Source organism: Manis javanica, chromosome 3 (assembly GCF_040802235.1).
Source record: "Manis javanica isolate MJ-LG chromosome 3, MJ_LKY, whole genome shotgun sequence".
NCBI lineage: Eukaryota > Metazoa > Chordata > Mammalia > Pholidota > Manidae > Manis > Manis javanica.
The window spans coordinates 30,613,094-30,625,098 of NC_133158.1; the positions used below are offsets into that span (position 1 = coordinate 30,613,094).

The 12,005-nt window shown below is 37.6% G+C and overlaps 1 protein-coding gene across 6 annotated transcripts in view; it reads left to right on the top strand.

The window, feature by feature from the left end:
- FANCD2 (FA complementation group D2) overlaps nt 1–12,005 on the top strand; it is a 72,106-nt gene that overhangs the window by 861 nt on the left and 59,240 nt on the right. For all 6 annotated transcript variants that reach the window (XR_012129005.1, XM_073231017.1, XM_073231018.1 and 3 more), the window contains exons 2-7: nt 853–945; nt 2,116–2,256; nt 9,402–9,469; nt 9,633–9,736; nt 10,122–10,182; nt 11,101–11,153. Coding sequence is in view for 5 of the 6 variants with exons in the window: in XM_073231017.1 (XP_073087118.1) it covers nt 882–945; nt 2,116–2,256; nt 9,402–9,469; nt 9,633–9,736; nt 10,122–10,182; nt 11,101–11,153 (491 nt within the window). In the remaining variant the exon portion in view is untranslated. The remainder of the gene's footprint in view (nt 1–852; nt 946–2,115; nt 2,257–9,401; nt 9,470–9,632; nt 9,737–10,121; nt 10,183–11,100; nt 11,154–12,005) is intronic.

Here is a 12,005-nt window from a genome sequence, read left to right on the forward strand (position 1 = left end):
TATTTGAGTCTTTAAGAATGAGTAGTAGTTTCTAGGCAGATAAGAGCATTGTGGGTGAAAACAACACCTTGTGCAAAAGCACTGATACTAGGAAGGTTCTGGTTTATAAGATAGGCTACAAACCTCTGTGGTTCAGGCCCTCCCCTACTTTTGCAATCTGATGTCTACCCATAAAATACTTCTTGTTTCAGTGTTGAGATTTTTCTCTGCCTGGACTACTCTTCTCATACCTCTTATACTGGCTAACTCCTATTTCAGCTCTCAGGTCTCTGCTTAAAAATAATTTCCTCAAAGAGATTATCCCTGGGAAACTGTTCCTGCTTTTTTTCATCACCCCCACTCCCAACTAGACTAAATTTCTTGTAAGTTCTCATAGCACCCTGTACTTTTCTTTTATAGTGCTTATGCCTCTTTAAGTAACTACATTAAGACCACTCATTACTGTACTGTAAACTCCCTGAGGTTAGGGGCCATGTGTGGTTCACAATTGTAACCCCAACACCTAGCACAGTCCTTAACATAAAGTATTGTATTAAAGAGTTAAATGAGAGGTAGATGAGGCCCGGATAAAGAATCTTAAATGTCAGAAAGTGAAGTGTAGGTATTATGCTTTGGCAAGAGGCAAGTGTTCTGGCTAAAGAGGCAACAAGGTAAACAAATCTTGAAAGCAAGGGAATATGGACCAGGTAGAGGAGTTGAAATTCTCTCAGCATTTGAATTAGGTAGCATTCGTATAAGGTCTAGAGCCTCTTTGGTTTTGGCTACTTTTCTTTGAGCTATAGCTTTAACATCTCAGAGTTTATGTATCTCCTAAGAAGGTAATGTCTGCTCTCTTGACTTTGCTCTACTAAGTAATTTCACTGCAGAAGACTTTGGTCAGAATGGTTTCCAAAAGAAAACGATCAAAATCTGAGGATAAAGAGAGCCTGACAGAAGATACCTCAAGTAAGTATCCAGTCATTTGTTGCTTTATTACCTGTAGCAAATGTGTGAGGCACTTAAAGAGATAGAAAGTTTCTACTTTAGAGTTCTGGGAGATAGCAGAGCTTAATGGTTAGAGCATACAGCATCAACTAGTAGGAGATTTGGGACTGAGTTTCTGCTCTCTAGTTTCATATATGACTTTGGGTATGCCCACAGTCTCTGAGCTTCTTATCCATAAGAGGACTTAGTATTGTAGAGCTTATCTATTGTATGTCATCTGGGTGGTGGGACACAAAGGTACAACATAATACCTATCCTTTAAGAGAGCTTGTGGTCCCCTTTCTTCCCCTAAAAAAATTATAATTTAGATAAATGCTGTGATAGTGATGTATAAAAGAAAAGCATTGCATTACAGCAAGCATACCCTGACAAAGAAACTGTGCAGACTCTGTCCACATGAGAATGTGGTTGACAAAGGCCCTATGAGTTTCTACTCTTTCAATTATTATTATTTCACATCTACCCTATTAAGGAAATTCTGACTTGTTACATCATTAAGGGAGAAGAGTAGATAATCAAACTTAACTTCAAGTACTAGTTTACTTTTGTTTGTTTATTATGTTTTTATCTCACGAGTTGAAAGCCTTTGGATGAAACCAATCTGGGCTTCACACTCAAAGATATGATGCAGGAGAACCTGCCTCCTTTCTAACCCTATATTCAGATCATTGGTTCTCAAATGTTGATGTGCATTAGGATTATTACCTGGAGAGCTTGTTAAAAATTTGGACTCCCAAGCCCCATTCCTGAGACTTTGATTCAGTAGCTCTAGGATGTGACCCAAGAATATGCTTTAAATAATCCTCTTAGGGATTCCAATGCAATGGTTTATAGCTTGAGAGACCCTGACTGCTTTAGAATTTGGGTGGACAATATTTCCATAGTTATTCTTACTAGAAGTGGCAAATTCAAATGAAAACTTAATAGGTAAAGATCATTGTATTTGTTGATTGTTTTGTTTAGAAGGCTTTATTACTGACCACTGTTGGAGTGAAATTTCATTACAGCATTAGCTCCAGTATAATTGTTAAGGAGCCCATAAACTTCTCCTCTTAGGATTATTATTCTAGGGTTTACATTTTAATCTTTGCTTGCTATATGTCACATTTTTGAAAATTTGTCTATTTTCAGAAGCTGGGAAGCAACCACTTTCCAAAAAGACAAAGAAAACTAATGTTTATAATGAAGTTGAAGAAAATGATAGTATCTTTGTAAAGCTTCTTAAAACATCAGGATTGATTCTTAAAAGAGGAGAGGGTCAAAATCAGCTAGGTAAATTTTAATTTAAATCTTTTCTCTGCGCATAGTGAAAGGCTTAGAACTCAATCATGGATTTAATATATGCAGGGAAGATCAGATATGGGATCACCAAAGGAATGAGGGGTTGGATGAAATAGACAAAGGTGAAAAAAAACTGGAATGTTTGATACCTTGATATGGGTGATTGTTACATGCGTGTAAACACATGTCAGAATCTGTTGAGCTGTACACTAAGATTTGTGCATTTTATTATATATACCTCAATTAAAAAATTAATAAATGAAGCTAAAAAAGGAGTGAGAGGAGGGAAGGAGGAAATAAAAAAAGAAAAAAACAAACAAATGGAAGCACCATCCATCTTGAGACGGGTGAAATTGAAATTGCTTTTTGGAGAATATTAAGTCTTTAGCCCTGATTAATGTGTATTAAGTAAAGTACTTCTAATCCTTTTTTTTAAAATTAAGATATCATTGATATACACTCTTATGAAGGTTTCACATGAAAAACATTGTGGTTACTACATTCCCCCCTATTATCAAGTCTCCACCACATACCCCATTACACTCACTGTCCATCAGCATAGTAAGATGCTATAGACTCACTACTTGTCTTCTCTGTGCTATGCTGTTTTCCCCATGACCTCCCTACATTATTTGTGCTTATCATAATACCCTTTAATCCCCTCCTCCCTCCCTTCACACCTATCCTCCCCCACCCATTTCCGTGTAGTAATCGCTAGTCCATTCTTGGGTTCTGTGAGTCTGCTGCTGTTTTGTTCCTTCAGTTTTGCTTTGTTACACTCCACAAATGAATGAGTCATTTGGTACTTGTCTTTCTCCATCTGGCTTATTTCACTGGGCATACTAACCTCTAGCTCCATCCATATTGTTTCAAATGGTAGGATTTGTTTTCTTCTTATGGCTGAATAATACTTCATTGTGTATATGTACCACATAGACTTTATCCACTTATCTGCTGATGGACACTTAGGTTGCTTCCATTTCTTGGCTATTGTAAATAGTGATAATATAAACATAGCAGTGCGTATGGCTTTTTGAATCTGAGAACTTTTATTCTTTTAGTAAATTCCTAGGGGTGAAACACCTGGGTCAAAGGGTATCTCTATTTTTAGTTTTTTATGGAACCTCCATACTGCTTTCCACAATGGTCGAACCAATTTACATTCCCACCAGCAGTGCAGGAGGGCTCCCCTTTCTCCGCATCCTCTCCAGCATTTGTTGTTCCTAGTTTTTTCGATGTTCGCTGTTCTAACTGGTGTGAGGTGATATCTCATTGTGGTTTTAATTTGCATTTCCCTGATAATTAGCGATGTGGAACATCTTTTCATGTGCTTGTTGGCTATCTGAATTTCTTTTTTGGAGAAGTGTCTGTTCAGATCCTCTGCCCATTTTTTAATAGGTTTATTTGCTTTTTGGGTGTTGAGGCATGTGAGTTCTTTATATTTTTTTGGATGTTAACCCCTTGTCGGATATATCATTTTTGAATATATTCTCCCATACTGTAGGACGCCTTTTTGTTCTACTGATGGTGCCCTTTGCTGTACAGAAGCTTTTTAGCTTGATTTAGTCCCATTTGTTCATTTTTATTTTGTTTCCCTTGCCTGAGGAGATGTGTTCAGGAAAAAGTTACTCATGTTTATATTCAAAGGATTTTTGTCTATGTTTTCTTTTAAGAGTTTTATGGTTTTATGACTTCCACTTAGGTCTTTGATCCATTTTTGTTTACTTTTGTGTATGGAGTTAGGCAATAATCCAGATTCATTCTCTTACATGTAGCTGTCCTGTTTTGCCAACACTAGTTGTTGAAGAGGCTGTCATTTCCCCATTGTATATCCATGGCTCCTTTATCTTATATTAATTGACCATATATGCTTGGATTTATATCTTGGCTTTCTATTCTGTTCCATTGATCTATGGGCCTGTTCTTCTGCCAGTACCAAATTACCTGATTACTGTGGCTTTGTAGTAGAGCTTGAAATTGGGGAGCATAATCCCCCAGTTTTATTCTTCCTTCTCAGGGTTACTTTGGCTATTTGGGGTCTTTTGTGGTTCCGTATGAATTTTAGAGCTATTTGTTTCAGTTGGTTGAATAATGTCATTGGTATTTTGATAGGGATTGCATTGAATCTGTAGATTACTTTAGGCAGGATGGTCATTTTGACAATATAATTCTTGTTATCCATGAACACAGGATATATTTCCATTTATTGGTTTCTTTAATTTCTTTGATGAGTGTCTTATAGTTTTCAGGGTATAGGTTTTTCAGCTCCTTGGTTAGGTTTATTCCTAGGTATTTTATTCTTTTTGATGTAATTGTGAATGAAATTGTTTTCCTGATTTCTCTTTGTGCTAGTTCATTGTTAGTATATAGGAATGCAACAGATTTCTGTGTGTTGATTTTGTATCCTGCAACTTGGCTGAATTCAGATATTCTAGTAGTTTTGGTGTGGATTCTTTAGGGTTTTTTTATGTACAATATCATGTCATCTGTGAACAGTGACAGTTTAACTTTTTCCTTGCCAATCTGGATGCCTTTTATTTCTTTGTGTTGTCTGATTGCCGTGGCTAGGACTTCCACTACTATGTTGAATGAAAGTAGGGAGAGTGAGCATGAGCATCCTTATCTTGTTCCTGACCTTAAAGGAAAACCTTTCAGCTTGTCACTATTATGTATAATGTTGGCTGTGAGTTTGTCATATATGGCCTTTATTATGTTGAGGTACTTGCCCTCTATACCCATTTTGTTGAGAGTTTTTATCATGAATGGATGTTGAATTTTGTCGAATGCTTTTTCAGCATCTGTGGAAATGATCATGTGGTTTTTTGTCCTTTTTGTTGATGTGCTGGATGATGTTAATTGATTTTTGAATATTGTACCATCCTTGCATCCCTGGAATAAATCATACTTGGATCAAGGTAGATGATTTTTTGATATATTTTTGAATTCATTTTGCTAATACTTTGTTGAGGATTTTTGTATTTATGTTCGTCAGAAATATTGGTCTGTAATTTTCTTTTTTTGTGGTGTCTTTGACTGGTTTTGGTATTAGAGTGATGCTGGCTTCATAGAATGAGTTTGGAAGTATTCCCTCCTTCCTACTTTTTGGAAAACTTTAAGGAGGATGTGTATTAGGTCTTCACTTAATGTTTTCTTGAAAAGTCTGGCTAGGGGCTTATCTATTTTGCTAATTTTCCTGAAGAACCAGCTCCTGCTTTCATTGATTTTTTTCTGTTGTTTTATTCTTTTCAATTTTATTTATTTCTGCTTTGATCTTTATTATGTCCTTCCTTCTGCTGACTTTGGTCCTCATTTGTTCTTCTCGTTCTAGTTTCAGTAATTGTTAGTTCAGGCTGTTCATACAGGATTGATCTTCTTTCCTGACGTAAGCCTGTACACTTCCCCCTTAGCACTTCCTTCACTGCATTCCATAGATTTTGTTGTGGTGAGTTATTGTTTTCATGCTTCTCCATATATTGCTTGATCTCTGTTTTTATTTGGTCATTGATCCATTGATTATTTAGGAGCATGTTGTTAAGTCTCCATGTGTTTGTGGGCTTCTTTTTTTTCTTTGTGTAATTTATTTCAAGTTTTATACCTTTGTGGTCTAAGAACCTGGTTGGTACAATTTCAATCCTTCTGAATTTACTGAGGCTCTTCCTGTGGCCCAGTATATCATCTGTTCTTGAAAATGTTCCATGTGCACTTGAGAAAGTGTATCCTGCTTATTTTGGGTGGAGTGTTCTGTAGATGCCTGTTAGGTCCATCTGTTCTGATGTGTTGTTCAGTGCCTCTGTCTCCTTACTTATTTTCTGTCTGTCTCCTTACTGATCTGTCCTTTGGAGTGAGTGATGTGTTGAAGTCTAAAATGAATGCATTGAATTCTGTTCCTCCCTTTAATTGTGATAGTATTTGTTTCAGATATGTAGGTGCTCCTATCTTGGGTGCATAGATATTTACAATGGTTATATCTTCTTCTTGGACTGACCCCTTTATCATTATATAATGTCCTTCTTTGTCTTTTCTTACTTTCTTTGTTTTGAAGTCTATTTTGTCTGATACAAGTATTGCAACTCCTGCCTTTTTCTCCCTATTAGTTGCATGAGATATCTTTTTCCATCCCTTCACTTTTAGTCTGTATATGTCTTTGGGTTTGAAGTGAGTCTCCTGTAGGCAGCATATAGATGAGTCTTTTTTTTTTTTAATCCATTCAGTGACTCTGTGTCTTTTGATTGGTGCATTCAGACCATTTACATTTAGGGTGATTATTATTGATAGGTGTGTGCTTATTTCCATTGCAGGCTTTAGATTCGTGGTTACCAAAGGTTCACCAATAGCTTCTTTACTATTTAACAGTCTAATTTAACTCAGTATGCTACTTCAAACACAATCTAAAGGGTTTTTATTTCCTTCTTTTTCTTCCTCCTCCATTGTTTATGTATTGGGTATCATATTCTGTACTCTTTGTGTATCCCTTGGCTGACTTTGGGGGTGGTTGATTTATTTTGCATTTGCTTAGTAATTAATTGGTCTGTTTCCTTTACTGTGGTTTTATTTTCTCTGTTGACATCTCTTTAGCTTTTGGAACACTTCCATCTATAACAGTCTCTCCAAAATACACTGTAGAGATGGTTGTGGGAGGTAAATTCTCTCAACTTTTGTTTATCTGGAAATTGTTTAATCCCTCCTTCAAATTTAAATGATAATCTTGCTGAATAAAGTATTCTTGGTTCCAGGCCCTTCTGCTTCATTGCATTAAATATATCATGCCACTCCCTTCTGGCCTGTGAGTTTTCTGCTGAGAAGTCTGATGATAGCCTGATGGCTTTTCCTTTGTATGTGATCTTTTCTCCCTCTCTGACTGCTTTTAATAGTCTGTCCTTATCCTTGATCTTTGCCATTTTCATTATTGTATGTCTTGGTGTTGCCTTCCTTGGTCCCTTGTGTTGGGAGATCTGTGCACCTCCATGGCCTGAGAGACTCTCCTCCCCAGATTGGGGAAGTTTTCAGTAATTACCTCCTCAAAGACACTTTCTATCCCTTTTTCTCTCCCTTCTTCTTCTGGTACCCCATAATGCATATGTTGTTCTGTTTGGATTGGTCACACGGTTCTCTCAATATTCTTTAATTCCTAGAGATCCTTTTTTCTCTCTGTACCTCAGCTTCTTTGTATTCCTGTTCTCTAAGTTTTGTTTCATTTACTGTCTCCTCTACTTCATCTAATCTGCTTTTAAATCCCTCCATTTTATGTTTCTTTTTGGATACTATATTCTTGAAAGTTTCTATCTATCTCTTTCTTGAATTTCTCCGTGAGGTCTTGAATATTTTTCTGTATCTCCATGAGCATGTTTATGATTTTTGTTTTGAAATTTCTTTCAGGAAGATTGGTGAGTGCAGTTTCACCTGGCCCTCTTTCTTGTGTTTGTGGCATTTTGGTCTGAACCAGTTTTCTTTGACATTTCGTATTTGTAGGTGGCCCCCTCTAATGTCCAGAATCTTTCCTCTCTGGAGCTGCTCAGCCCTGGAGCGATGGCAGGGCTCACAGGCGAGCAGTGCTGGTGCCTGCTGGGAGAAAACAGCTCTTTCCTGCTTTCCAGCTTCAGAGACTGCCTCCACTGCCAGGGTCTGTGGGCTGAGCATGCAGGGAGGAGCCTCCATGCTAAGTCCTTGTAGGTGCCATATGTGGGGCCTCCCTCTGTTTGGCCTGGTGCAATGGTGGGGGTCAGCCAGTTTGCAAGCTGGTGTCAGCTGGGAGGAAGGAGTGTCAGGCTATGTATAGTGCTGGGGGGCCTCAGAGTTGTGTTCCCAGCCACTGAGATGGAGTGCCTGAAGCTTCTGAAAGTTCCCAACCTGCTGGACTGAGTGTTCCAAGATCATTTTGTCCACCTGTCCTTTCTCCTGAGCAGCAAGCTGTGCAGTTCTTGCCGTGTTAGCAGCCCTCTCACTGTTAGGAAGTCTCTAAGACTGCCCACCTTTCTTTTGTCCCAGAGCAGCCGGTTGTAGGTGCCTGTTCTCCACATGGAGATGGAATTTCAATCTGAGTATTCTTCCTGTCTTAGCTTTCCAACCCCACTAATCTCCAGAGCACCATGTAATGTGAGTTCGTGCTCCCAGAGCAGATCTCCAGGGCTGGGTGTTCAGCAGTCCTAGGCGCCACTCCCTCCCTGCTCTGTTTCTCTTCCTTCTGCTGGTGAGCTGGGGTGGGGGAAGGACTTGTGTCCCGCCAGATCACAGCCTTACTAGTTTATCCTTTTCTGTGAGGTCTGCTCTTTTCCCCAGATGTAGGCAGTCTGTTGCTGTGTTCTTTCCTGTTGCTCTTTCAGGATTAGTTGTATTTGCTATATTTTCATTATACATGTGGTTTTTGGAGGTTGGGTTGTTTTTGGCTCACCTCTTATGCCATCTTTAAGCCAATCTCCTTAGTCCTTTTTTCTTAATGTTATATATTAGGAATAGTTTGTGTATAAAGTAGTAAAAAAATAGTAGTGACAGTGTAATTAAATTTGTATCAGAATAATTACAGAAGAAAATTTATAGAGCCATTTAAGGCCCTGATTTTGGGCATAGATTATTCCATCCTGCTAAGGTGTGGCATGCCATTTTTAGAACACCTAGTAACTATTTTCTATCAAAGCCAAATATGTTTTCCGGCATTTAGAAAGTTTGGCTCTGATATTAGGTTGAAAATATTTTTATTGACAAAACAAAACAAAATGAATAAAGTAACAGTAGACTCATAGACATTGAGAAGTGATTGGTGGTTCCCATGGGGGAGCGGTTGGGGAGAAGGTTGGGGAGAGTGAGAGGGATAAAGTGGCACAAAAATTCTCAGTCATAATTTAAGTTGGTCACAGGAATGGTAACACCATGAAGAATATAGTCAGTGATTCTGTAACATCTTCCTATGTTGACTGATAGTAACTGTACTAGTCAGGGTGGGGATTTAATAATATGGGTAATTGTTGAACCGTTGTGTTCTTTACTTGAAACCAATATAGGATTGTACATCAATGATAGTTCAATTAAAAAAATGTATATCTTTATTGGTTTCATTAAACACAAAACTTAGGTCTCTAGGAAAGTAAAACTATGGTAGGAAGTATTAAAGACTCTGGTGAACAATTGTTCTTACCTCGTAGCTGTGGATCAAATCATTTTCCAAAAGAAGCTCTTTCAGACTCTGAGGAAACATCCTTCTTATCCTAACGTATGTATTTTTTCCTTGATACTTTTGCTGTTGCCAGCAGTGCTCTGGAATTGGGAATTTAAAGACACTGATATAAAGTTGAATGGGCCAGAATGATTTTTATCTAACCCACAGCAGTGTTAAGCTAAAAATCTTACTCTTACCTTTTTTTTATGTTATTAAGGTAATAGAAGAATTTGTTAGTGGCCTGGAGTCTTACATTGAGGACCATGCCAGTTTCCAGAACTGCCTTTTGTCTTGTGAGCGTCTGCAGGATGAGGGAGCCAGGTGTGGAGAAGAGGCGAGGAGCCCTGTTGAAATTTAGTCTGTTACACTAAGTGGTTTGCGGGAGGAGGGGCAGAATGCAATTTCACTTTTGATTTATAGGTTCTTTTTCCTCAGAGTTCTAACCTAACCTTTAAATTATTAAATTTACAGTTATGAGACTAAGAAGCAGAGTGTTTTCTAGAATGTGTCTCACCTGTTTTGATAGAACTTTAACTCCCTACTTTTCCCTGGCTTAAGAGCTTCTACTCATGTTCTGTATTTCTTACCTAACAGGATAGTTTCTTTTTAAAGATTATTTATTTAACCAATTTTATGGAGAAATGATAATAAAAACATTAAAACAAGAAAAACAAAATAGAAAACAAGTATCTTTTTTTTTTTACAGCGTTGGTGCATCTTACTCTAAAAGCCTCATTAAATTGCTTTTGGGGATTGACATACTACAGGTGAGACTGTGCCACTTTTTCTGTGAACATTGAACAGATGTGATTGGTGGTGCATGCTCCAGTGTAAGTGGCTGGAGCATAGGGTGGGGTTGGCTTAGTGGGAGAGTTTGGCTTCGTAGCAGTTTATCATAGCTCTTTTGCTGAAATGTGTCTGGTAAGAGCACTGTCCGCATCTTTGGAGTGAGCTGTTCAGCCCAGTACATCTTGAAGTCTCATTAATTCTCTCAGCCTCTAATTCCTGTTTCATAAAGCTTCATCCTTTGTGCTCTGGGTACCTTGTATATTTCTACCACTTTCACATCTGTGTTCTTAACATTAGCTCTTTATTAGCTTGATTTTGCCTTTTTTTTCCTCCTTTAGTTTAATTTACTAAGTAGACAATACATTGACATATTTTAAACATCTCAAATGTATAAACATGTTTATAAGATGGAAAGTCTCCCTCCCACCCCATCCTCCACATTCTTCCTCTCCTCTCCCACTGTTAATCTTCCCACACTCTTATCCCTTCCTCTTCATTGGAAGTCTTTAGTATAATTTAATTAGCCTAAATCTAAGAGCCCTCTTATTCCTTTAAAATCATCTTTTCTTGCAAACTATTTGATAATCTTGAAAAGTCTGTGTTTAATGGGTTAACAGTGGTCAGTCATCGTATTTAATAGTATTTTGATTATCTGATTATTTTAAGATTGCCTGGATAGTCATTTTGCAATTTTTTAGGAGACAAATTGTTGATATCTTTGTATTCTAACAGCTTGTATTCAGAATATAGACAGCATTCATGTGGGCATTTTTATAGTAAGGATTTCAATTATAACACGGTTTTGCCTCCAAGAGTTGGAGAGAACTAAGGCTAATTATGCATTTCTGTTGTGTATTTCAAGACTGTTTCCTAACTCTCTATGTCTTCTCTTTTAGCCTGCCATTATCAAAACCTTATTTGAAAAGTTGCCAGAATTTCTTTTTGAAAAGTAAGTGGAGTTATTCTGGAATGCTCAAAGTACCCCACTGTACTGAAGTTTCTCTCTGAAAAGATTACTCTGAAACACAATTCATTTCTCTGAAGATCGTATTTATCGTAACACTGGATTCTTTATTAAGGTATTATTGATACACACTCTCATGAAGATTTCACAAGAAACACAATGTGGTTATTACATTCACCCTTATTGTCGAGTCCCCCCCAAACCCCATTGCAGTCACTGTCCATCAGTGTAGTAAGATGCCACAGAGTCCCTATTTGTCTTCTCTGAGCTACACTATCTTCACCGTGACCCCACACACACCATATGCACTAATCTTGATACCCCACAATCCCCTTCTCCCTCCCTTCCCACCCGCTCTCACTCACCTCTCCCCTTTGGAAACCCCTAGTCCCTTCTTGGAGTCTGTGAGTCTGCTGCTATTTTGTTCCTTCAGTTTTGCTTCGTTGTTATACTCCACAAATGAGGGAAATCATTTGCTATTTGTCTTTCTCTGCCTGACTTTCTTCACTGAGCATAATACCGTCTAGCTCCATCCATGTTGTTGCAAATATAACACTAGATTCTTAATTGACTAGTAAAATTATACTGGGGTGTCTTTCTTTAAAATTTCATCTACTTCTAAGACTGTATATTCCTGGAAGGATACACAATAAAATGGTAATAGTGGTTCTCTCCAAGAAAGGTAGCTAATTAGCTAGAGTCAGATATTCTTTGAATATTGTTTTTTACCTTTTGACTATTTTAGTGCATGTGTGCTACCTTTTTTAAAAATTTACTTTAAAAAAATAAGAAAAAAAATCATCAGCCAAATAGAAAAGTAGATAAAGCTCATGAACA